This window comes from Haemaphysalis longicornis, unplaced genomic scaffold (genome assembly GCF_048455015.1).
Source record: "Haemaphysalis longicornis isolate Haplotype H1 unplaced genomic scaffold, Haemaphysalis longicornis Haplotype H1 scaffold_1, whole genome shotgun sequence".
Lineage (NCBI taxonomy): Eukaryota > Metazoa > Arthropoda > Arachnida > Ixodida > Ixodidae > Haemaphysalis > Haemaphysalis longicornis.
The window spans coordinates 368,740,233-368,767,617 of NW_027526203.1; the positions used below are offsets into that span (position 1 = coordinate 368,740,233).

The 27,385-nt window shown below is 49.1% G+C and overlaps 1 protein-coding gene across 1 annotated transcript in view; it reads left to right on the forward strand.

Moving 5' to 3' along the window:
* Positions 1–5,563, forward strand: part of LOC144155064 (uncharacterized) — a 134,351-nt gene extending 128,788 nt beyond the window's left edge. The window contains exon 6 of the mRNA XM_077686297.1: positions 1,410–5,563. Coding sequence (XP_077542423.1) covers positions 1,410–1,943 — 534 coding nt within the window. The 3' untranslated portion in view covers positions 1,944–5,563. The remainder of the gene's footprint in view (positions 1–1,409) is intronic.
* The last annotated feature ends 21,822 nt before the right edge of the window (positions 5,564–27,385 follow it).

Below are 27,385 nucleotides of genomic sequence, written 5' to 3' on the forward strand. Positions count from 1 at the left end.
AAAAAGGGAAAGGAGGTCGAGGAAGCCGCCGCACGACATCTGTTCCAATAGGCGGCCGTAATTCTTGATGCTCTCCCGGGGGCCTCCTCGCCGCCGCCTTCCTCCCGTCGGCCGTGTTTTAGAGCGGAGGGCCGCTCGCGGTTGAACCACTCCGCAGGGATACAACTTAAAAAGTTCCCAAGATGTAGTGTAGATGTGACGTCCGATAAACGCCAGTTGCCGAGATTACAAGCGGCATTTGCCGATGCCGACCCCTGGATGTAGACGTGCTGCTCTGCACCGCAGCCGTCCGTTTGATAGCGGCGCTCAGTGGCGGCCGAGAGCGCTGACAGCAAATCGGGGAGCCTGCAGCTTCCCTGGCGCGCTTCGCCGCCCGGGCCGCAGGAATGCCAAAGGCACCGCGCTTTCGCTGCCCGCCTGCTGCAGCCTGCAGGCCACGTCTGACCGTTTGTCAACGAGCACGTTCGTTGAACCGGCACGGGGGCCGCGAGTCGACAGCTTGTCGAGACACGTGTTGTTGTCTTTGCAATCGATCTCGCGGGCTTTCTTCGTATCCTCGTCAGTGGCTAAATGGCTTCTGCATATGTAGAGCAGTTCGCGGGATCACGTTGGCTCTGTGGGCAGGCAGTTGCGGGAACCGGCGTTGTTCCGCTCATGACGCTGTCAATCAGTCATCGCGTCGACGGGGTTCAAAGGCGCTGTAGGTTAAATAATGCGGGCAGTGGAATGGCCGCTTTATCTTGCTTTCAACTTAGATACCGCAAATATTCCTAAAGCTGCTATGGAATGGCCGTTGCTTGGAGCATGTGCTCTGATGCCAGGAGTAGGAATGATAGGAGAACAATAAATTATTCCAGATGACATTATTACTCGGCGTTCAGTGCGAAGCGTCAGCGGGCAAGTGCAAGATGTGCTGGAGTAAGTTACTGCAAAAAGTGAGTCAGGATTACTTTGCGTAACGCTCTCAATGCCCGTGAACGGAACCGGAGCTACGAGATGGGGCCGAGATCACTTTGGAATTCGGGAAACGCAAAATTGTTTCGATACTTACCTCAGCCGTAGCCATTGGCATTCTGTTCGCACAGCTGAGTCAATTGTCTCGGCTTGCTGCCATGTACTGCCTGTACGCTTGGTCTATTCAATCACGCTCTCGGCTACATTGAAGCGGCAATACTAAATGTACATGCGCTTCGTTGGTCGCCTAAGGTTCTTCAACACGGAGTGGTCGTTACCATGGCTATAGTGTACAATTCTTGCCTATTACAGCCCGCTGTCTGTTCATCCCGTGGGTGCACCATAGATAGCGCGTACTGCTCGTCGAAATGCCGAAGGGCGACATTCCCTCGTGGCGCTGTGCGAAGCGCGGCCACCCGCAAGTCCGCTGACGCGACGGTTCACCTTGCAGGGAGACCATGGAGTCGCTGATCACGGACCACCCGTTCGCTCGGACTCCACTGCGCACGTTCCTGGAGAACGGCGGCGACCCGGAGACCGCGGCGTACCTGCACGAGAAGGGTCTGCTGGGCGGCCTGGGGCCGCCGTCGGCTGCGGCCGTTGCTCGCGCCTCTCTCCTGTGGAAGCCTCCCGGCATGGAGCTGTACGCGCAGCCGTCGCTGTACGCGCTCGGCGTGCGCGCTCCTGCGCCGGCGGGCATCCCGGCCCAGCTGTGGTCCCAGTGGGCGGCAGCCGCGGCTGGCGCGGCCCTGCCGCCCCACCTGGCCTCCATGCTGAGCGGCGGGGCCGCCGCCGGTGGGGCGCTCTTTCCGCCAATGATGCGGCCGGCCGCGTCGCACACCGAGACGCTGCACTCGCTCGGACTGTACCGCTACGCACCCTACGTGTACCCCAAGAAGGACAGCCCGTCGGCCGCAGGCTCGCCAGCCACCACGCCGGACGCCAGTGACGCGGCGCCCACGTCCCCACCCGGCGGCTTCCGTTCGTAACGACGGCCTATTTATCGGCTGCGGCCATTATTTATAGACTCTGTGAGGGGTGCGCCGAAAAGGTCACGTGATCGCAACCCGAGAACACGGCCCGAGTCGCCGACGACAGCGTGTCCCGCCCACCTCGGCGGCGGCCTCGAGCCCCCCACCGGCCACTCGGGCGGCAGGCCAAGAAGGCGTGCGTCCTCTCGGACTTGTGGCTACCGACCATGGAATACCCGCGGCTCGACTTGGTCTCTACTGCTTCGCTCTTCGGAATTGTGCAATCTTCGCCGAACTGTGAATGTGGACGTTGTGTCAGTGAACTTTCGTAAAAGGAAATCACTGCTACCCTTACTTTCTTTTGGAACTTTAGGAAATTTCATTGGCGCGGGATCGTTAGCCTGCCAGAACGTGACTCAAGCTAACAAAGGACCATATTCGTGTACAATCTTTTACGGGCCGCCAAAAGGTGGTTACCTGAAAATTCAAGAAAGCGCAGAAATGAAATGGGCGTTCCAGCTTTTCTACGGGCACCATTCCTGCATGACATTACACTGACCATAAGGCGGCGTTAATGGCGGGTGGTCGGCAGGAACAGTGCAAGTGAAAAATCAGGAATTAACCGAAAATTTGAGCTTCTTCCCTCACCCATTGGTACAAACATTGACCCGAACAGAAGCAGCTGCAGCCAACCACAACCAGCGTCGAAGCTACGTGCGATGGCTAGCGTAACTGAGATGCGCCCACGACGCGTGTTGTATCCTGCAACTAAGCCACTATGTTCAGCCTAAGGCTTCAACCAAATGCGCAGACGTCGTGCGCTAGCCCGGAGAGCTCAAACGCCGTTGTGCTGCAGGGAACAAAGAGTGGCCCTTCAAGGTCGGCCACTTTGGCTGAGGTTAATTAGTCACCGGCGAGCATGATCGCCAGAAGTGCTGGCGAGAAAGCGGCAAACGAATCGGGCTCGTGATAAGCACCAGCGTATGGCCCCCAGCTGTCTTGTCCGCCGTATCGAGAACGGAAGGGGTTCATCTCGGATGCTGCGCACGTAAGCGCCAGGGAGCAGTGAGGGGTGCGCCATGGGGCGGCTGGAGACGTCACTACCGACGGCGACGAGCCGTGCGCGATGTCCAACTATAGGCTAGGGAGTAGGGGCTCGGCGGCCGGCGCTGTGCTGTTGACTTCGATGTGATTTGTGCGTGCGTGCTCGTCTACTGCATGGCACCCACCGGCCGCGTAAAGCCTCGGACTCCTGGCGTTCTGCTGAAATGCCTTGTAAGTGTAAAAGTGTGTAAATAAGAAATGTCTGCGTTTGGAATGATATATATATAGATATAAATATTATATATATAAATATATGAAGACTTTTATTTCTGTAACTTATTTACGTGCATTTCTTTTCCGGTGTAAATGTTTGTGAGCGCCAATGTTCCTTTGTTTTCTGTTCGATTTTTTTTTTGTAGATTTTTTCCCCTCCCTAAGTGACGAAGCGAAGCTATACGACGAAGGTCCAAGTGATGCCATTTGCGGGACGTAGAGAACGTTCCTTTTTCTTTTTTTTTTTTTTACGCGAAATCTTTCCGCCGCGCAAGAACTGGAACCAAAAGTTTTAATGCCGCCTACGTGCGTGCGAAACTGTGCAATTGTGGTGTGTGCGCAGGAAAGCGAATCGTGTCATCGGAAAAGAGAGCGATGCTCTTGCACCCGTTTTCGGGCTATACACCGGCCAAAAGTGATATATTTGATTTTCGCAACGCGCGTCCTTGGGACCCCTGTTTTGTAGAATGATCTCATTTTATCAGCGGTAATCAAGAGTTCGTGTTGCATCCCAACCAAGCTACGCGAACACGATGACGCATGCTCTTTGGGCTGATATCTCACTGGTTTCTATCTCGCTGATGCAACGTCTTACTCTGTGTTCAGAGGAGAATCAAAACGCACCGTAAACAAATGTGTGAGAAACGCGCCGGCTGAAAAAAAAAAAGTAGAAACGGCGCGGTACGTTTATCATGCTTGCGAGCATTTTTAATACACCACAAAGGTGGACCCAAAGGCAGAAGGTTATACGGCACATAAACAATTCGGTTTTCCTTGTCGCCTAGCGGCTGCTGAGGCAAGGTAGGCGTTTGCGTTGACTCAGAAGGTTTATCCTAAGGTCTTCAGCATCAGGCAGCCGAGGTGTCCAGCGTGTTAAGGCGCTCTGCTCGGGGACGGGCCTAGTCGGCAGCAAGCAACTCAGTACTATTTTACGCCGCAGCTTTCTGAACAACAATGTATGTGTATACTGAAACATTTAGTTGTCAAAAATTATGCTATTAAAGGGACTCTGCAACACTTTCTTCAACTTTTTTTCCAAATCATAAATGCTTGCAGAAAGTAGTCGCCTAACACACCAGTACTTAGATTAGGGGGTCGCAAAGTACCTCAGCCAAAAAATTACTGCTCTATGCCCATCAGAGAACTTATAAATTCGTTCAAAAGATTTTTCTCTTTCCCTGTCTTGATGTTCTTCGACGGCTCGAATTACGTCACTAAGGCCATGTAGCGGCTGTTGGCCGGTTTTCCTTCAGTTGCAGCAATGAACGCTTTTCGATAGCAATAAAAAAAGCCATAAAAACAAGGCAGAAATGGAAGGCGTATCTGGTGCGATGAGTAAATCACGCAGTGCCGCTCCGTGTTGGCGATAACTATAGCTTTCGCTGTGGTTACAGACGCGAATGGAAGAGTGAAAGCGCTTATAGAAAGTGCTGCAGGGTCCCTTTAACGTGAGTACCACCACTTGATAATACGTCTTTAAAAAGGGGCGTCAGAGCTAGCGTCATACATCACGCTCACGTACGCAAGAAAAGGAGTTCATGTGCTACCTCATATCCACCCAGTGCAACATTGATCGGGGCCTGCGAAGCGCAAACAAATAAAAACGGGCGATGGTATGCGGTGCTTTTTTTATTTTGCAACTGACCGGGCGTTGTTCCCATCACAGGAGACGGATGAGGTAAAACATTTTATTGAGCAAAGAAATAAAAATGAGGAAAGGTGGGTGGCGTACTCAGTTCAGGAAGCCGCGTAGTAAACATAGTTAGGTAAACATGGTGCAAGCACATACAGCGGGATGCATGCAGCGTTGTGTGAACGTACCTTTTTTTTTCGTGAAAAACGGCAGAAAATACCACTTGAGAGCTCGCACAGCCGCCGTCTGAATTGCTTCGTTTAAGAGACTTTGCGGCGACGTGGCCAAAGGGAAACCAAAATGCTTAAAGCAATTCGCGGAAATCGTACTCGCAAGCTTAACATGAAACGCTGAAAATTCCGCGCTCGCCGTTATTAGTGGAATAAACCTATATATCCCGAGGCTGTATTCCTGGCCACACGCGCGCATGTGAGAGGACGAAAGCAGGGAGAAAGTGGTGAAGCCAGATATCTGCAAAACAGGGGTTTAGACGAGCGCAGTTTGTCGTGCATTGTATTGGCAATGAACAATTTTTTCAACTACGCTTCGTGACACATCTTGACCTCTAATTCATGCTGTGCATACTGTCGCAATCGTTGTTTGCTTTCGATTGAAAGATGTGAATTCTATGGTGTAAGAACCGAGAATAAATATCAAGTGTGGATGTCCCCGCCTTGCATATCATGGTCCTTGCCTTTCTGAACTTCTGCACATGAAGAGCACGTCGAACCTGCAGGTGTGTTTCCTCATGAGCTGCTTTCGATGTGCCGTTCACTCATGCTGGCCGATGTCTTGAGAAGAGAACATCGCGTTGAGACAGCCTGCGTTCCACCAGTAGCACCCATAGTATTCTGGCGCTTGCGAGCTGTCCTGGCAACCAAACGTACAAGTGCCCGTGCACTCCGTTTTCACCCGAAGGTCGAACAGTTTACGAGTAGTACACGCTTATTTTGCTGCTGCGCACCATTTATTAGAGACTTTGACGCCGTCAGCTCGTAGAATATTTATACTAAACCTGGACATATTCCCTAATAGATAATTAGTTCTCTCTCTCTCTCTCTCTCTCTCTCTCTCTCTCTCTCTCTCTCTCTCTCTCTCTCTCTCTCTCTCTCTCTCTCTCTCTCTCTCTCTCTCTCTCTCTCTCTCTCTCTCTCTCTCTCTCTCTCTCTCTCTCTCTCTCTCTCTCTCTATCTATCTATCTCTCTCTCTCTCTCTCTCTCTCTCTCTCTAGACATAATTCGCTTACTTCCTTCTTCCCTTCTGCTGTTCAAGCAGGGACCGTGCTCTCGATGAGCCCGTATTCTGTATTTTCTGTCGAAATAAGCAGGTATGCAAAGCATTTTATTAACTGCACCAATTCATATGCACCCAATCGCCGTGCCAGTTCAAGTGTTAAAGCAAAAAACAAAAAAATAAACTCTGATGTATGTCAAAATTTTATCACACAATAAAGATCCCCAGCTGTGCAAACTAAGACGCGTCCCCACACCACTACGGCCCTTCCGCTACGGCACGCCTCGTAGCCAAGGTGTGGTTTCCATGCGCAGTACTAACTCAATTCAAACTGTTCTTGCTTAAATGCATCCGGGTCCATGAGCTGAACAGTTATGTAGCGCCCAAAACTGTACCCGGGACCACGAGCTGAAGAGTAGGTTTGCTCCCAAAACAAACGGATAAAGAAATAAAGGGAAACGGCAGACCACGCCTGTACGAGGGCCTATCAGCGCTTCCGTTGCCCCCTGCCCATTCGGAAAGCCACAGGGCCAGTCATCCACAGGATCGCGTAAGCCATTCATGTGCGTGTCTTTCTCAGGGGGATTACTGCGCCCGCCACACGAAGGGATGCAGAGGTTGTCGGTGTAAGTCAGCGGCGGCAACGTTAGCGCTGTTTTCTGCAGGTGTGGGCCTCGCTTGGGTCAAGCGATTGCGTGCACGCTCACAAAGGGTCTTCGTTATGTTACGGTGGGGCGACTGCCTTTATTTATGCATATCCATCCAAGGCATTGCGCTTGAGGTCTTGCTTCCCGGCCAGGACACTTAGGATTAAAATGGAACGAGACAACGCAACGCGAAACACTATACATGTGAAGGAACTGATTTAAATAGTTTAAATTGCAACCGGAAAGCGTGAGCTGCGCCACCGCACGGGGCAATTCGGGTTGCGGGAGTGTTGCGAAAGTTGCGTAAGCGCTGACGTATTCTGATGCGGCAGCGTAGGCCGTTCACACTCTGCCGTGGTCCGATCCGTAGCTTTTGCGCTGCTGGAACCTAAGGCTGTCTGTCCTTCGGTCTTCGTTTGGCACTTACACGGAAGCTCCAAAGGGGCACCTAGCATTTGCAGCTTGCGCTGTAAAATACAATACGTATACAGCGGAACACGGTAGGCGAAGATGAGTATCAGTGTCGCCATGGCAGATTTTCAGACACTCAATCTTGAGTCCGTATACATACCTCTCCCATCGTTTCTTTCTAACCGTTCTTGGCAGCATTTCCTACCATATTTCACCCACTTACCAACCCCTTTTGAAGCTTCGTTGCACAAAAAGCAATGATTTGGAACATGGACGAATAAATGTTTTTCCTGAACGGTCTTTAGTGTATGTGCGTGCCTCCTTGCTCTAACCAGCGATGATAATAAATTTTACGAGCTTATATTTCGTTTTTAAGTAGGAAAACGCGTACACTTAACAACTAGTTTGCTCCATAGGACTATAAACGCTAATGATTTTCGTGGATCCGCTTTGCCACACTGCACCTGAATGACCAACCGCCGAGCTCAAGGGAGTACATTAGGCAAATAACGATGTGCAACACAGGATTTGACGCAAAAATGTGATCTGCGTTGAGACGTTGAAAAACCTCACGCTCGCGCTAGGGTATGTCCTGCTTTGACATTTATTCAACGGTATTGATTAAACAGGCGCATTGTGGTGATGCGGACCAACGCGTGCGTTAAAAGGGTGGCGCGGCACATTTTCTCGATGCCTTCTTACAGGCTTAGCGACGTTCACTCGTAATAATAATATGGCAAATGACCTAGGGGCAAACCATCTTTTTTAAGGAGGTCATAAGCTCGGGTATAAAGGGGCGGTTTCAGCAAATGAACACCTGCTTCGGATGTTGAGCTCGCGGTCATAGATCTAGCGTTTCGAGTTAGACCATTCTTCGTGGAGCTACCTGTTAGGCAAGATATATCCACACGAAGTATGAATGTTAAAACCCCAATCACCGTTAAGTGCAGTCTTTAGCTCAGACGCTTCAGACAATGAATTTAAACGCGAAAGCAATAGTTGTCATTGAACCTTTGAACTGACCCGCATAAAAATGGTTGCACTTAAGAAGCCCAATATAGTAAATTATGTTCATACCTCAGCAAAGTTGATTCGGCTTATTCAAACTTACTCACAAATTCTTTTTTGGAGTCACCGCTCCCTCAAATTCAGACTCATTGCTCAGCAATTCATCTGCGCTCACTCAAACTCAAACTCACAGCGAGCGCAAGACTCAGAACTCACTCAGGCTTAGAACGAAAGTTGAATAAGAACTCAAAATGGACTCCGAACTCACTCGGGCTCAAAACTCACTCGGGCTCAGAACTCAATCAGGCTCGGAACTCAAAAGGGACTCAGAACTAAAATGGACTCCGAACTCACTCGGGCTGATAACTCAGATGGACTCAGATGGATTCAGAACTCAAACGGGCTAAAACTCAGATGGACTCGCAACTCATTCGGGCTCAGAACTCAAATGGACTCAGGTGTACTCAGAACTCACACGGACTCAGATGAACTCGCACTTTTCTGCACTCAAAATTCAAAATTCAACACGGATTCACGAATCATATGGGCCCAAACTTGTGTGCTCGAATTCGTGTGTTTAGTACGACGCGATCTCGTAACTCCAGTGAGGTCGCAAGCAATTTTCGCTGCAGATTTAATACGGCTACACTTGCTAGGCCATGATGACTAGCGTCGCTTACAAGCAAACGAATGTATGCATTGGATACTAAACCCTTGACATGGACTGCGTGATCGTGACAGGGAAGATTCAGGCCCGAGGGTGTGCTGGGGGACAAGCAAAAGACATTGAGCTAGGTGACGTGCGCTCAGTTCATTTACACCGAGGCTGCTTTTGGTTAGGGTCCCGTGCATCCTTGTTCTGCATACTCAAATTACGCCTTGCGGCAAAGCCAACAGTTCCCAAGAGACTCCAAAGCGCGAGGCGTTCGTGGGGGTTGCCTTGTTTTTGTTTGTGTGCTTTCTTGCTTATAGGCGGCTGATGCTGAAGCAGGCGTCCACCGTGGCAGAAACTTTAACTTTGCCGGACGAGTACGTGAGAGGCAAATCTATAAAAACGCCGTTCTGCGTTTTGCATTCCAATTCTTCTGTCTCGTCTCACTGGGGGAGGGACGAATAGTTATAGCGTATATAGCGCGTGCCCACAAAACCGTCTGCTCTTCGGCCAAATGAATCACCTGTGAACGTGAATCGAGGTAATCATAATCAGAGCTCCTTAAGGTGGGATTTACTGTATGGCGTTTAGTATACAGTTCTTCGGGCCGAACGAATCACCCGTGACCTGACGATAGGCCGAGCCCAAATTAATGTCATTGTAATCATCAGAGCTCCTTAAGGTAGGATTTACCGTATGGCGTTAGCACACAGCTCTTCGGTCGAAAGAATCACCCGTGGCCGACCCACAGACCTGCGAACGTGAATTCAGGTCATCATCATCATCAGAGATCCTTAAAGTTTAGCATGGAGCTTTTCGGATGAACCAATCGCTCTAGGCCTGCACATATACCTAACGTGAATACCTAACGTGAATTCATGTCATCATCATCAGAGCTCCTTGAGGTGAGCTTAACTGTATGGGTTTAGCATACCACTCTTCGGCCGTACGAATAAACCGTGGCCTGCCCATAGACCTACGAACGTGAATTCGAATCAACATCATCATCAGAGCTGTATGGTTGAACCAATCACCCTAGGCCTACCCATAGACCTAACGTGAATTCACGTCATAATCACCATCAGAGCCCCTTACGGTGGGCTTTACTGTTTGGTGTTTCGCATACAGCTATTCAGAAGAACTAACACCCCTGTCCTACCCATAGACCCGCGAACGTGAATTCAGGTCATCATTATCATCCCAGCTCCTTAAGGTGGGCTTTACTGTACGACATTTAGCATACACGCATCGCAAGTTCAAGTCAGTTATTTCAGCCTTCGCTTGAAAATGGCCTCAGCCACTTGGAATATTGATTGATTGATTGTGGGGTTTAACGCGCCGACGCAACGCAGGCGATGAGGCGCGCCGTAGTGGAGGGCTCCGGGTTAATTTTGACCACCTGGGGATCTTTATCGTGCGCCGAAATCTCGTACACACAGGCGTTTTTGCTTTTCGCCTCCATCAGAAAAGCGGCCGCCGCGGCCGGGAATCGAACCCGCGACCTTGTGCTCAGCAGCGCAACGCCTTAGCCACTGAGCCACCGCGGCGGGTAGCTACTTGGAATAGACAAGCTCAGCAGCTAGCCTTTGGCTATGTAATAACCTGATTGGCTCATTTGAACAGATGGATTTTACTTCGGCTTCGATATAAAATCCTATGTCCACAACTGTGGCCTATATTCACGCCGGAGCAAACTCAGTGAGGCCCATACCTACACGAATGCCGGCTCAGCTCTGCCAGCCTCACAGTGACTTAGCGTCACGTAGTCTCAAGCTGTCTCATGCAGTCTCACTTTTTATTTATTTATTTATTTATTTTACCCTCAGGGCATACAAGCATTGTAGAGGGGAGGGGCTCACATAAAAGAGCAAAAATGATGTCAGAAGCACGCGAGAAGTGTTTAACCATTGTACACACAAAACAAATACAGTAAAAAAAAGTAAAGCAAATGCACTAAACGCAGCCGTACATGCAATCACTTTTGGAGCAAAAGAAAAGCAAATGGTAAACGCACATCATTCGCCGTAAAAGAACACAGAAACGGCCGATCGACACAAGCATACAATACACTAATAAAGAAACAATACACAACGAAAAAGCACTCCTTACTAGGAAGTAGATGACAAAAAAAGAAACTTACAACAAATTTGACTTTGACAATGCTTCCCGGAAATGGTCAGGGTTAGTAATGCAAACTAATGAAGCAGGCAGGTGGTTCCACTCACGGCACGTTTTCGGTAAAAAAGAATGGGAGTAGGTGACAGTGTTTTGGTGCGGGATATGAACTTTGTGGCGATGGTTAACACGTTCAGATAAGAAACGTGCGGGTTGTATCCAGCGTGATTTGAGTACATGGTTATTATGATACACTTTCTGAAATATGCACAGGCGGGACAGTTTTCTACATGCAGCGAGAGGAGTTAGGTTCAGGCTGGATTTCATAGAAGTTACACTGGCCGTACGATGATACTTATAGTTCATATCACAAGCTAGCTGCAGCACTGTGGATGCTACATTGTTATCAATAGTGCGCCCACTGAGGGCGCCTAATCCGCCGTGAAGGGGGTCCTGAAAGGACACTCCCTTCTCCCCTCTCGGCAAGTGGCACCGCAAGGCCCCGGCGCCTTTTGTCGCTTCCTCCGCGGTGAGTTAGGCGCCCTGAGGGGGACAGTGCTGCAGCTAGCTTGTGATATGAACTATAGAAAGTATGAATCTCTCAGAACGGTTTTGTACAGCTTCAAGTTGGTTAGTGAGATTAGTATATCCAGGATCCCAGGTTGACGAAGCATACTCAAGTATGGGGTGCACGTAAGTAACAAATAACTGTTTCTTGAGAGAAGAAGGTGCTAAGGAAAAATTTCGCTTCAAGTATCCAAGCATGCGATTAGCCTTAGATGTTATAAAATAAATATGTCGGCACCAGGAGAGATTCTTAGTTATGTGCACACCAAGGTATATACTCCACTACGGACTCTAATGCGGTACTGTTAAGAAAATACCCAGGACAAATTAATTGATTACGGGATATCCTCATCACTTTACATTTAGTTATGTTGAGCTCCATATGCCAGAGCTTGCACCAAGTAGAAATATTATTAAGATCAGATTGTAGGCATTGAACGTCAGAGGAACTAGTAATGTTACGGTAAAGCACATAATCATCAGCGAAGAGGCAAAGAGAACAAGAAATATTACTAGGTAAGTCGTTAATGTATATTAGAAAAAGTAAGGGTCCTAGAACAGAGCCCTGAGGTACACCTGAGCGCACAGGTACCTCAGGGGAGTTAGTTTGGTTGGCAGACACAAACTGAGTTCGGTTAAAAAGAAATACTTCTATCCATCGTAAGACTTGGGGAACAATTTTCAAATTACGTAATTTCAGTAGGAGAAGTTGATGATTAACTTTATCGAACGCCTTGAAAAAATCTAGAAAGACACAGTCAGTTACAAAAGAGGAGTCAAGAAATGCATGCAAGTCATTGGTAAACGTAATAAGTTGAGTTTCACAAGAGAAGTTTTTTCTGAAACCATGTTGGGAATTATGAAAAAACTGATTAGACTCGAGAAAGTGAACCAAATGAGTGAATATTATGTGTTCGAGGATTTTACTTGGACTCAGACTCACTCGGGCTCAAGCACACTCGGGACCAGGCGCGCTCAAACCTACTCGGGATCACTCGGGCTCAAACTCACTCGGGATCACACGTACTCAAACTCACTAGGGCTCAGACTCAAGGTGCCGCACTAGTCTCACGCTCACTCAGCCTCATTTGGGTGCAAACTCACGGGCTTGTTTGAGCCCTAATGAAGCTGAGTGAGTGGACTCAGGAGGGAGAACGCCGACCTCTAGTAATCATAGTACAAATTAGCGCTGGTTCTACTGTTTTATTTTTGTTTAACATATTGAAGGTTGAAAAACTGCAATTTTATTTCTTGAACGTTGAATTTTGTGAAGTCGAAAATAAATCGTTTAGTACCCGTAAGGCCTATTAGAGCGCAGGAATAGAAAGTAAGTTATACATCGTATATTGCGAAAACTTTTTTTGGGGACCTTTTAGATAACCTCAACAAAGGCCTCGTCATAAACCTGAAAAAAAAAATAAAAAAAAACTGATCATAAACAACTTTTACCCCGCTAAAAAACTGGGATAAATGAAGTTAAGCAGCCTGAGAGCTCTACTGGTTCAGGAGATAAAGTACTGTATTTTTTTTTCTTTTTCAGATTTTACGTTTTTAAACATTAGTAAAAAGGAAACTTTCCATGGCGGCCTCTCTTCTGATTTTAACTTGTACTCAAACTAACCAGTTTCATTTTCGTTTTTCATTTCATTTGAATCGGTTTAGTGGTTCAGAGTAACTTTCGATTTTGAACAACGAAGTTCTTTCTAAGAGGGTGCAAAGGTTGCGTCCAAGGTAAAGCGCAGTCGCAGCGTAGCATGAGTTGAGCTGGCATCGCTATTTCCCACATGGGTCGGATAACCCTGGGCCTTTCCGGGTGCCCTAGCTAGTGTGCTCTTTCGGCTGTACTTGCCTTGCTCGTAGCCCTGCGTAGTTTCGGCGTCGAACTTATTTTGTATGCCTCACGAGTCCCAAAATCCGGCGTTGTTGACCGCCCACAGTCGGTGGTACGAAACAGCCTCGCGTGCATGGCATCGCGTTGGGAGAACACGTGACGGCATGCGAGGAGAAAAGGCGCATCCAGGCACGGAGAACGCTGACTCTGCGGATTCAGGGGCGTGAAGGGAACTTGATTGCGTTTATATTTAATAGCAAGTGAAAGAAAATAATAAAAATTCTCAGAGTGTTTAAGTCTGCTTGCTTAGCTCCAAGGGAAGCCATACTGTCCCGCAAAGTACAGCAGATTTAACTTTCTAGTGCTTTAAGGAATTTTTAGTTTCATTGATTAAGTGGCCCTCCCTGGCCCAAACAGTATAGTCATGAAGTAACGTTGCCCCTTTTATGCGATATCGTAAGCTGCAAAAAAAAAAAAAAAAAAAAAAACAACCCCGATGACACCTCGCACTTCGTGCAAGTTGTGAATTCCAAAGCTTTGATGCCCAAACAAAGGACGCCGCTGCGTGTCACTTCAAGTTTAGTGTTGTGCTCGCTCTCCGCTCATTTGGGTGCGTTCGGCCACTCTTCACTTCGTCTGCAGACTAGTGCTACGGTCCAGTATACTGTAGGGACCGTAGAACTGCCATGGACGGCGGAGGCCTGAGAGTGGCCGCCGAACGCTGCACTATCTCTGCACTGCACTAGAGCGTACTAGAAGGATCTACACTCTACCTGCCGTATAGGGACCATGCAACTATGCGCAACTAGAGTTCCTGTGTAGAGCTCCCATAGGGGATCGATATACAGGAACTCTACGTGCAACAAGACTTTTTCGCCGTCTCGTGGGTGCTTCTCAAACAACGCGACGGGCAGCCATGCGGACAACTCTGGTGTAGTTATGCTGTGACGATGACTTCGTGGTGTGCGCAAAAATCGTTATGTTGGGAACTGTGCAAACACTTGCTCTAATTTTCCTCTAGAAACGAATTTCTTTCGATTTTTAGCATGTTCATCCCTTCATGACCAGCGAACACGAGGGATATGAAGTGTGCGTCGCGTGAACAAAGTGCTTGTTTCGTTGTATGTCCGTGCGTAGAAGACGAGCGTAAATTGTTCTTTTTTTAACATGGGGCCAATGGAACCAAATGGTAGCCGGTGAAGAGGATCAGAATACACAGTGCTCACTTCGTTGGTGGTAGACAATCGACGGATTCAAGGTTTCCGTCGTGTGCCTACGGTTTTCCTACCGACCTAAAGCAAAACGCCTGAGATAGCTGAAGACAGGGGGTCCAGTTATAAACTGCCAGTCTGTTTGCTGTATTTGGTATTTATGAGGTAATCCTTTTCGTCTCTTGAAATCTTGTTCGCCATTCCATGCAGGGGAAATGAGAGAGCATTTTGTTGACGACTCTGAACATTAATGTCGCCTTCTTTCCTTGTGCACTGTTGGGTTTTTTTAACACGAAAGTGTTTTATTACCGGATACACCAAGATTTCACTGACGTCATATCCGTCACGAAAATGACGCCAGTACAACGAAGCAAGCGGCCTGTAAAGGGTGCACCCCTGCACACGGGTTCTTCTTGAGGGGAAACAACCTTTAGTACTAAAGAGTACGTCATACTTATGGTTGTTCGTTTTCCGGTTTTATATTTTAACACGAAAGTGTTTTATGCCAGCGTACACCAACGTTTCACTGACGTCATATCCATCCCGGAAATGACGCCAGTACACCTTTGCCGAAGAGACCCGCCAGATGGGCGTCGCTCGCCAAGAACACCCACAAGACAGGCGCCGACTGGCAAATCATGCTCAGCTGCAGATTTCACTGCACATTTCCCTTTCATGTTTTACCGATTCCTATGACAGAGGAATCAAGCACAGCTTTTTTCTTTTCTTTTTGAGCCATCGCGGCTTTCTGTCGCTTCCTGCCGCTAACCAGACTATGATCAACACCTACTTGTTGATGTGCGCGTACTTTGTTGAGTATTCCGAACGGCTACCTCAACTCTTTTCTTTTTTTCTCTCTCTAATACAGCGGCGCTGTATCAGCACCTCGGAGATTTCTTGGATCTGTCGCGTTTTTTTCATCGCTCGCTGCGGCTACCGAAATTAATAGAATGAGAACTATTTGTTGATCAGCAATATCGACAGCTTAGTTCAACAAACTCACCGCTGAAAGTGATCCATGCACAATAGGAAAATAGCGTTCGACACAGCGCTTGTCACCTATCCTCGTGTCTGTTTATTGCCTTTTGTTTTGCTCAAGGGCAATGCGCCGGGCCGAACAGCAAGCACAGGTTTTGTGCACACACCTTCACAAATACAGGAGCGGTGGAAAAGAAGGGTTGATTTTATTTTTAGTGCAAAGTGCATGCGGGGGACGTACCACGAAAAATACACGAGCCACCTCTTTCAAGGTTACTTCCGCGCATAGTAAGCACCTATCTCGCTTTGAATTTCGTTAATTTCAACCGGGCAATTTGTTAAGACGGTTTCCTCAAAACATAAGCACGTTCTTTTTTTTTTTTCGGGTGTAAGCATGTGTTAGTTCTTAAGTGCAGGGGGCTGAAGAATGAACCAGCCTGCGTTAACGCTTCCTTTTTGCCCAGTTTTTAATGTCAGACGTGTCTTGCTTGAAGCAGTTGCATTACCATTCACATGTAGAGAGCTCTAAAGTTTAATTAGATGTGGTCAAAATCCTCAATTGCAACGGCGCAAGGCTCCTTGCTTACGGGGTTTGCGTTTGCTTGACGGGTGCAGCGACCTCTGACAGAGCAGTTCCATGCAGCGCCTCATTACCCACTCCAGACGCGTCGAAAATGTGCTTGCTCTTGAGAAATTTCATTTTTTCTTCAGCTGACACGGCGTAGCAGCGCGCCCTTTTTACGCGTCACACGCTCCCTATAGTCCCAAGGAATTTGGAAAGTCTGCCGTCCGGGCCAGTTTTAAAGCAAAGCTCTGTTACTTTCTCCAGCGGTTTCGCGGAGGATGCGCAAGTTAACCTTTTGACCGGAGACACACCCCCGGCGGCACCCCCCTCGCAGCGCACCGCGTGGTTCTCCGGGCCCGCTGTCAGCGTTGCGCACAAGGCCCCGTTTTAAGTCGTTCTGCTCACGTAGCGGCGGCGGCCGCGACGGGAGCGGCCGCTCAGCTGATCAGCACTTGACCAAACACGCTGCCTCCCACGCATGCGCCGCTGGGTCGTCTCGGGCTATGTGACTCATCTTGCGCCACGTTCGCCGTGAAACAGGAACGCCGCGTTCGCCGAGAATGAAAGCGAGGCCGGGCCTACTACTGTGCGCGTTGCACGGGACCGAACGGCTTTGAGCCGTGGTCGACAATACAGTTACACCAAGGGTTAACCAAGCAAAACCAAGACTCAACCAGACTAAGACAAGCTTTTGCTTTGCATATCCAAGGTTGGCTGAGCTAAGCTGCAGCCATTTTACACTGCGACGATGTGTCACCGCAGCGATGAAAACGCAAGAAAAACAGCGCACCGGTCGACCGCAACGTCCTCTCAGTGCACCATGCAGAGCACTCACCGCGTTTGCCAGTGAGGCATTTTCAAGAAATAAATTGCTCTTATAATAGCTTTTTCTTATAAAATTATATTCGCTTAGTTTTTCTTGCCTGAATATTTTTTCTACGAATTAAAAGTGAAAAGCTAGTCGTTTGCTTTCACACCGTTTCGAGCTTTGGTCGTCTGCATTCTGTGGTAAGCAGATGGACAAAGGTGTGCACAGTACTGTTTACACTCCTAAAATCGCAAAGTAAACTTATTCAGACACGAAAAATGATGCAAAAAAATAATAACGCCAGGAAAGTTATCAAAATAACAATTTAGTTTCTAGAAATCTGTCTCAGTACCTAAATAGACCAGTAGACTGAGAGGGCGCGGCAGTCAACCGGTGTGCTGTTTGCACGCGGTTTCATCATAAAAATAAATAAAAAAATCGCGCCAATTCACCCGGTGAATGTGGTTGGAAAGCAAAGCTGTAAACGGCCCCCATAACGATTACCCATGCGACGTCACTTAAATTCACTCACATCGCTCTACAAATAGTAAAACCAGAGAAAAGTGAAATGCACTTAACCACACCATTTATTACTTCAAAGAGATATTCTTGGTAAGGTTAAATCAATGCATGATGGATGACCGGTGTTTGGTTGAGTTGTATTGGTGTAGCACAAGAGTGGAAACTTTTTTTATAAAATTAAAGCTCCAACCCGGTGTTAGACGGTCTGACTTCTCCGTCTCTGCGCCGCGGACGGTGGCGACGAGATTTGCGGCAGAGAAGGAGGAGGAGGAGGAAGAAATACTTCAGTTCAGATATCTGAACGGCCCAGAGTGCAGCCCTGGGGAGTGATTCCTTCTTCTGTGTGGCCCATATACAGTCCGCGCGGCCTGTGTTCTGTCCACCCGCTGAAGCTGGGTAGGTAGACGGGGTTTGGACAGCAGCATCTCCCATTGCTCTTGTTGGGTAGTTGACGGAAAGAGAGGAGGGTGCTCTGGTCTAAAGTCGCACACCCCGATTACGGTGCGGAGTGTTCCCACTTCTGAGCAAAATTGACATTCAGCGTCGTAGCGATTCGGAAGCATTAGGTGAAGACGCGTAGGCTGTGGGAAGGAGCCCGGATTATATGAGCCGTAGGGTGCTCTGGAATGGTCAGGGTAAAGCGAAGGTACGGTCTGTCTCAGAAGGCGATAATGCTGGGTTATCTCCCTCAACGGGACAAGCGGGTGACTGCCCTCGTGCAGCTCCATAGCACGGGAGGTAAAAGCGCAGGCTTGTGGTGGGCGTATTTGTTTCCCGCCATTGAAGCGTGAGAGGGTGTCCAGATGAGCTGAATGGAACCGTTTGGGGAGCGGTTTTTTAGCACGCGCAGTGTAGGTCAGGACACCTAACACTACTGGTAATTCCAGTAGACTTGCTGGGAATCGGTGACTACCCTCCGTACCCCTGGTTAAGTGAGAGCCAAGGTGATGGCTGCCTGTTCTGCTGCCGTCAATTCTTGGGTCCTAAGCGAGGTACACGCAAGGAGGTTGGTTCTGGAGGTAGCCACGATGATGGCGTATTGCTGCCCTCGATGTTTGGAGGCGTCTGTGTAGATAACTGCATGATCCCCAACGAGGGTGGTGTTTAGCGCTTGAGCCCGCGCTTTTCGATGACCCTCGGCATGTGAGGGGTTCATATTTTTAAGCAAAGGGAGCATCTTTAGTTTTAGTCGCCAAGAGTCTGGGAGTACGTCAAGCGGAGTGACATCCTGGGCTGCAAAGCCAATCGGGTGAAGCATGCGGTTACCCACCGAAGTTCTGAGTCGGCCCTTCTGGTTAGAAAGATGGCCTTCTATCAGCTCTTCCACCGTGTTGTGGAGCCCTGTACTAAGCAGCCTCTGTGTGGACGCACTCATGAGAAGACCAATGGCCTGCTTGAATGCATTTCTAATCATTATATAAAGCATCTCTATGTCTTCCTTGTCAAGAAGAAGACAGGGGGTTGACGTAAGTGACTTTCGAGAGGACAAAAGCTTCAAATAATCGAAAGGTACCGGATTCCTATAGACCTCGCTTCTTGGTGACAACTCGCCTGATCATGTGTATGATTTGATTAATGCTGTTTTTGAGGCGCGGCAAGCAGACGTCACTCTTGGTGTTAGCCTCGAGATGTAGGCCCAGGATCTTGATGCTGGGGCTTGGAGTGATGTCCTGGCCATCAAGGAGTATTTGAATGCATTCCTTCGTTTGGCGTGTGGGCGGACGACAAGGAGCTGTGTTTGTTTACGTGAACACTGGAGGCCACAGGCATTTGCACATTAGCGTACTAGTAGTGAGATGCCATGAATTGGTGTGAGCTTCCTTTAATTTTTGTAACTCTTAGCAGATGAGCAAGGTGCGCACAGGGCTGCTAGACGGGCGTGAGTGGTCGCGTGACGCTTTCACGTCGCATTCCGCGAGAACGCAGAGGGTAAACCCGTAGATGTGCTTGGTGAGTACACCACCCGTTTTCCCCGTCTTCACGTGGGGTCGTAGCTAAATCGGCAAGACAACGGGCTCTCGCTTTGTTAGTCTATTAGTTCCAGGTTCGATTCCCGGCGGTGCCAGTAAATTCTTTTATTTGTTCGCTGGAGTTTTCTGGTGACACCAACGGTCGCGAAAGAACCCTTGGGGGGTAGAGGTAAAAAGCTTTGCTTTAATAAATAAAAAGAAACACGGGTTTTGTGAAACGGAAGAGAAGCGTAAAAAAAATTGTGCCAATCCACCCCGTGAATGTGGTTGGAAAGCAAAGCTGTAAAGGCCACCCATAACGATTACCCATGCGACGTCACCTAAATTCCCTCACATCGCTCAACAAATAGTAAAACCAGAGAAAAGTGAACTGCACTTAAACACACCATTAATTCATTCAAAGAGATATTCTTGGGAAGGTTAAATAAATGCATGATGCATGAACGGTGTTTGCTTGACTTGTATTGGTGTAGCACAAGAGTGGAAACTTTTTTTATAAAATTAAAGTAAGCTCCAACCCGGTGTTAGACGATCTGACTTCTCCGTCTCTGCGCCGCGGACGGAGGCGACGAGATTTGCGGCAGAGAAGTAGGAGCAGGAGGAGGAAGAAATACTTCTGTTCAGATTTCTGAACGGCCCTGCAGCCCTGAGGAGTGATTCCTTCTTCGGTGGGGCCCATATGCAGTCCGCGCGGCCTGTGTTCTGTCCACCCGCTGAAGCTGGGTAGGTAGAGAGGGCCTGGACAGCAGCATCTCCCATTGCTCTTGTTGGGTAGTTGACGGAAAGAGAGCAGGGTGCTCAGGGCTAAAGTCGCACACCCCGATTACGGGGCGGAGTGTTCCTACTTCACAGCAAAATTTACATTCATCGTCGTTGCGATTCGGGTGCATTAGGTGAAGACGCGTAGGCTGTGGGAAGGAGCCCGGATTGTATGAGCCGTAGGGTAGTTTGTTGTTCTCTGGAAAGGTCAGGGTAAGGCGAAGGTACGGTTTGTCTCAGAAGGCGATAATGCTGGGTTATCTATCTGAACCTGACAAGCGGGTGACTGCCCTCGTGCAGCTCCATAGCACGGGAGGTAAAAGCGCAGGCTTCTTGGGTGGGCGTATTTGTTGCCCTCCATTGAAGCGTGAGGGGGTGTCCAGATGAGCTGAATGGAACCGTTTGGGGAGTGGTTTTTAGCACGCGCAGTGCAGATCAGGACACCCAACCCGACTGGTAATTCCAGTAGGCTTGCTGGGAATCGGTGACTGTATACCTCCGAACCCCTGGTTGAGTAAGCGCCAAGTGATGGCTGCCTCTTCTCTGCCGTCATTTCTTGGGTCCTAAGCGAGGTGCACGCAAGGAGGTTGGTTCTGGAGGTAGCCACGATGATGGCGTATTGCTGCCCTCGATGTTTGGAGGCGTCTGTGTAGATAACTGCATGATCCCCACCGAGGGTGGTGTTTAGCGCTTGAGCCCGTACTTTTCAGTGACTCTCGTCATGTGAGGGGTTCATAGTTCTAAGCAAAGGGAGCATCTCTGGTTTTAGTCGCCAAGAGTCTGGGAGTACGTCAAGCGGATTGACATTCTGGGCTGCCCAGTCAATCTAGTAAAGCATGCGGTTAACCACCGCAGTTCTGAGTCGGACATTCTGGTTAGAATGATGGCCTTCTATCAGCTCTTCCACCGTGCTGTGGAGCCCCGTGCTAAGCAGCCTCTGTGTGGACGCACTCATGAGAAGATCAATGGCCTGCTCGACCGCCTTTCTAATCATTATATAATGCATCTCTATGTCTTCCTTGCCGAGAAGAAGACAGGGGGTTGACGTAAGTGACTCTCGAGAGGACGAAAGCTTCAAATAATCGAAAGGTTCCGAATTCCTTCAGGCTCGCTTCTTGGTGGCAACTCGCCTGATCATGTGTATGATTTGATAATTGCTGTTTTTGGTGCGCTGCAAGGAGTCATATCACTCTTGGTGTTAGCCTCGAGAAGTAGGCACAGGATCTTGATGCTGGGGCTTGGAGTAATGGCCTGGCCGTCAAGGAGTATTTGAATGTATTCCTTGATTTGGCGTGAGGGCGGACGACAAGGAGCTGTGATTTTTTACGTGAACACTGGAGGCCACAGGCTTTAGCACATTGGCGTACTAGAAGTGAGGTGCCATGCATTGGTGTGAGCTTCCTTTAATTTTTGTAACTCTTACCACATGAGCAAGGTTCGCACAGGGCCGCTAGACGGGCGTGAGTGTTCGCGTGACGCTTTCACGTAGCATTCAGCGAGAACGCAGGGGATAAACCCGTAGATGTGCTTGGTGAGTACACTACCTGTCTTACCCGTCTTCGCCTGGGCTCGTAGCTAAATCGGTAAGACAACGGGCTCTCGCTTTGTTAGTCTATTAGTTCCAGGTTCGATTCCCGGCGGTGCCAGTAAATTCTTTTATTTGTTCGCTGGAGTTTTCTGGTGACACCAACGGTCGCGAAAGAACCCATGGGGGGTAGAGGTAGAAAGCTTTGCTTTAAAAAATTGCAATACAGAAAAGAAAATCCCCTTGCTTGTTTTAGTGGCAAACTATTTTAGTGCGATTTGCAGGGCCTTCAGGTACAGGATGTCAATGTGAAACTGGTTACATTGTTGCAAAACTGAACCCTGTGTATACCCCTAACAAAAGTATCAAAGGCCTCACTCGCTTGTTGTGAAGGAAAGTTTGACATAACTTAATAGAACCCATCGCTATCTGCTTAATGTTGAAAAACAATTAACGGAGAGTGTCTAGAATCCAACAGTGGCCATTTGTTATCGTTGGACGTTTCGTCCTATTGGACTTTTCGTCTAGTGAGACATTCAGCCTTGATTAGTTCTTTCGTCTTGGTGGATATTTAGGATAGATTACATTTTTAGTCTGGGTGGATCTTAGCGGCCGGTCAGCAGTTGAATGTCGGAGTAGAGCTCGCGGCGAGCAGCAGGGACACCGAGGCGATCCCTACAAGTTTCGGTGAATCTTTTGTCACGGATATTCAGGCTCGATTAGATCTTTCGCCCCGTTGCATATTTTTTTTGTTCCTAATTACATGACCGACTGGTGCCATAAGCTAAGTGATAGCGATGACAAAAACAACTTACAGCCTATAAAAAAAACAATGATAAAAAATTACAGTTCCGCCACAACAACCCCGCCTAAATGTAAATGCAAACAAGAAAGTACACGTAATCAACAGTCGGCTGTATTTAAAGAAAAAAAAGAAAGAAAAAAAATCGCGCCAATTCACCCGGTGAATGTGGTTGGAAAGCAAAGCTGTAAACGGCCCCCATAACGATTACCCATGCGACGTCACTTAAATTCACTCACATCGCTCTACAAATAGTAAAACCAGAGAAAAGTGAAATGCACTTAACCACACCATTTATTACTTCAAAGAGATATTCTTGGTAAGGTTAAATCAATGCATGATGGATGACCGGTGTTTGGTTGAGTTGTATTGGTGTAGCACAAGAGTGGAAACTTTTTTTATAAAATTAAAGCTCCAACCCGGTGTTAGACGGTCTGACTTCTCCGTCTCTGCGCCGCGGACGGTGGCGACGAGATTTGCGGCAGAGAAGGAGGAGGAGGAGGAAGAAATACTTCAGTTCAGATATCTGAACGGCCCAGAGTGCAGCCCTGGGGAGTGATTCCTTCTTCTGTGTGGCCCATATACAGTCCGCGCGGCCTGTGTTCTGTCCACCCGCTGAAGCTGGGTAGGTAGACGGGGTTTGGACAGCAGCATCTCCCATTGCTCTTGTTGGGTAGTTGACGGAAAGAGAGGAGGGTGCTCTGGTCTAAAGTCGCACCCCCCGATTACGGTGCGGAGTGTTCCCACTTCTGAGCAAAATTGACATTCAGCGTCGTAGCGATTCGGAAGCATTAGGTGAAGACGCGTAGGCTGTGGGAAGGAGCCCGGATTATATGAGCCGTAGGGTGCTCTGGAATGGTCAGGGTAAAGCGAAGGTACGGTCTGTCTCAGAAGGCGATAATGCTGGGTTATCTCCCTCAACGGGACAAGCGGGTGACTGCCCTCGTGCAGCTCCATAGCACGGGAGGTAAAAGCGCAGGCTTGTGGTGGGCGTATTTGTTTCCCGCCATTGAAGCGTGAGAGGGTGTCCAGATGAGCTGAATGGAACCGTTTGGGGAGCGGTTTTTTAGCACGCGCAGTGTAGGTCAGGACACCTAACACTACTGGTAATTCCAGTAGACTTGCTGGGAATCGGTGACTACCCTCCGTACCCCTGGTTAAGTGAGAGCCAAGGTGATGGCTGCCTGTTCTGCTGCCGTCAATTCTTGGGTCCTAAGCGAGGTACACGCAAGGAGGTTGGTTCTGGAGGTAGCCACGATGATGGCGTATTGCTGCCCTCGATGTTTGGAGGCGTCTGTGTAGATAACTGCATGATCCCCAACGAGGGTGGTGTTTAGCGCTTGAGCCCGCGCTTTTCGATGACCCTCGGCATGTGAGGGGTTCATATTTTTAAGCAAAGGGAGCATCTTTAGTTTTAGTCGCCAAGAGTCTGGGAGTACGTCAAGCGGAGTGACATCCTGGGCTGCAAAGCCAATCGGGTGAAGCATGCGGTTACCCACCGAAGTTCTGAGTCGGCCCTTCTGGTTAGAAAGATGGCCTTCTATCAGCTCTTCCACCGTGTTGTGGAGCCCTGTACTAAGCAGCCTCTGTGTGGACGCACTCATGAGAAGACCAATGGCCTGCTTGAATGCATTTCTAATCATTATATAAAGCATCTCTATGTCTTCCTTGTCAAGAAGAAGACAGGGGGTTGACGTAAGTGACTTTCGAGAGGACAAAAGCTTCAAATAATCGAAAGGTACCGGATTCCTATAGACCTCGCTTCTTGGTGACAACTCGCCTGATCATGTGTATGATTTGATTAATGCTGTTTTTGAGGCGCGGCAAGCAGACGTCACTCTTGGTGTTAGCCTCGAGATGTAGGCCCAGGATCTTGATGCTGGGGCTTGGAGTGATGTCCTGGCCATCAAGGAGTATTTGAATGCATTCCTTCGTTTGGCGTGTGGGCGGACGACAAGGAGCTGTGTTTGTTTACGTGAACACTGGAGGCCACAGGCATTTGCACATTAGCGTACTAGTAGTGAGATGCCATGAATTGGTGTGAGCTTCCTTTAATTTTTGTAACTCTTAGCAGATGAGCAAGGTGCGCACAGGGCTGCTAGACGGGCGTGAGTGGTCGCGTGACGCTTTCACGTCGCATTCCGCGAGAACGCAGAGGGTAAACCCGTAGATGTGCTTGGTGAGTACACCACCCGTTTTCCCCGTCTTCACGTGGGGTCGTAGCTAAATCGGCAAGACAACGGGCTCTCGCTTTGTTAGTCTATTAGTTCCAGGTTCGATTCCCGGCGGTGCCAGTAAATTCTTTTATTTGTTCGCTGGAGTTTTCTGGTGACACCAACGGTCGCGAAAGAACCCTTGGGGGGTAGAGGTAAAAAGCTTTGCTTTAAAAATTGGCTCCAATTCACGCTGGGAAGGTGGTTGGAAAGCAAAGCTTTAAACAAGACCCACAACAATTGCCGATGCGACGTCGCTTGAATTCGCTCACGTGGCTCTCTCTACAAAGAGTGAAACTAGACATTCTGCCAGTTGTTACTTGGAATTCGTGGTGGCGGCGTTCTGAACGCAGCAGAAGCGTCGGCCACGGCCGGGCTAGAGCGGCGGACGCCGCCGCTGTAGCCCGGCCGTGAGTCGGGAGAAAGAAAATTAGCAGTGGCCTAGCTCGGCTATGCCAGGGTATACGCAGCGGGAGTTAAGGTTCAGCTGGTTGTTTTTAGCTTTGCTGGTTGTCTAGGATTAGATTGACTGTTATGCTAGCTGCTGCTTCAATGACACACACACGGTATACGCATTATGTGACACATGTATATTTATCAAACGGCTCCGGCGCAGCGTCACCAATCACCCCAGAGCTAAGCGGGTTCCACAGGCGCACGTCGGTGTTGCTGCGACGCGCGAGCCATCGGTTCCACTCCCGGCCAACCCTCGCGTGATCATCAAGTGGACCGGGCCGCCATGTGCCGCGCTTGCGCAGCATGGTGTTGCTGCGACGCACGATCCATCGGTTCCACACCCGGCTACCTTTCGCATGATCATCAAGTGGACCTGGCCGCCACGTGCCGCGCTTGCGCAGCACGGCTCTCCAGGAGCCACGCGAAACTGCTCAACCTCGGCCAGTGTAGCTGACGCTACAAAAACGGAGAGGAGCGTCTTTCGAAGGGTGAGACAGCGGAGCCTATCCATCCTGATATGCTAGCTAGGGGCTACACCAGCGCGCGACCCAAACGCAGACACCGAAACAGTTCGGCATGTGGGCTTAGTGATTTCCATTTATACAGATTTAAACTAGTTTAGTAAGTTCGAGAATTGCGAGAAAGCTGAGGGAACATTTATAATCACTATTTATCAGAACCAGTTGCTCCTTTCGCCTTTTGTAATACCTGTTAAAACACAACCGAATTGGTATTCACCAATTTAGAAAACGGAGTCCCATTCGTGGCAAGCAGTGCGTTTCTCTAGCGTTTATCCAGCAGCCAGACGTCTCTATGTGGTCTGTATATTTTGTTTTCCTGCCCTGGAAACCAAATCCTTAACGTATCTTTGCCGCACGACCATATAATTCCGTCGGGTCCGAATTACCCAGGAGGTGCTGTCGAACAAGTTAATCAAGCCGTGCGAAGGAAGTGCGGAATGGACAGGAAGCTGCGCCAAAACAGGCCCAAAACGACCGTCGCTAAAGCAGACAAAGCCGATGGAATGGTCCCGCCGACGCGACCGCCGAGGTGAGCAGCTCCGGCGCGCGGGGTACGCTGGGTAAATTCGCCGCGCCATCTACAGTGCGATCCGTAAATGAAACCCTCCCCCCCTCCCCCCCCCCCCCCCCCCCCCCCCACGCCGTCGGCTCCGCCGCGTTGGGAGTTTGTTGTCCCGCACGCTACGAAAGAACCGTTGGCTGGTAGGGGTAGAAAGCTTTGCTTTAAAAAAGAAAGAAGGAATAAATGAACAAATGAAGAAAGGAAGAAAGTAGCCTGCCGCAGGGTCAATTAGTAAAGTTGGTACATGGGAGTGCAGACGGCAGACGGAAGATCCAATGGAGCCTGAATGTCCAACGAGGGGAAAGGTCCACCGAGACGGAAGGGACAGTTGAGCCCAAATGTCTAACGATACCAAAGATTCAACGAGACGAAAGTCCCAATCGAGCCGAAATGTCTTACCAGAGATTTCCAAAGAGAAGACACACTCTTAGGCAAAAAGGACTAAAAGTTCGTCCTTTCGGGGACTAACCGCCTCTGCCACAATCATTAGTCCCTTTGGGGACTAACTGCGAGGGGACGAACCGTTAGTCCCCCACCCGGATGGTCCGTTCCGATACTCCCCAAGGACGAACTGCGTAGAGTGCAGAAAAAAGAAAAAAACGCCAGCACCGGCAGGGATCGAACCCCTGACGCCCGGAATTCTACGCAAGGAACCCGACGCGCTATCCGCTAGACCACGCCGCCAAGTGGTTCGTGCGGCAGATAATATTCAAGTGTACAGCGTGTAGTCCTGTGCATAACGAAACATCCATTGCAACTGGTGCCCGAATTTCTATCTGTGCAAGCGAACGTGACCGCGTTTTGTGCCTTGCGCTTAGCGCTTTGCTAGGTTTAGGGACTATTGCTCAGTTCGATTCGAAGTAGAGCCTCACAACCATAGTTTTTTTCGTAAATAACAATCAACTCGTCGTCGCCTAGTTGAGATAGGTAGCTGGGCGATCGGACGACTCATTTGTTTCCGCACAAATTAGCGCACAAAAGTGCGCTAATTTCCGCACAACAGTGCTTTCTTAGTGTTCGATACATGTGTTAAGTGCTCTATGTAACGTATGTGAAAGGTGTCGTCTGTGTGTCAGAATAAGGAAACATGCCATATTTTCCTGCATCGGCGAAAGCGAATTTGGTGTTGCTTAGCCTGAATTCTTCAAATTCGC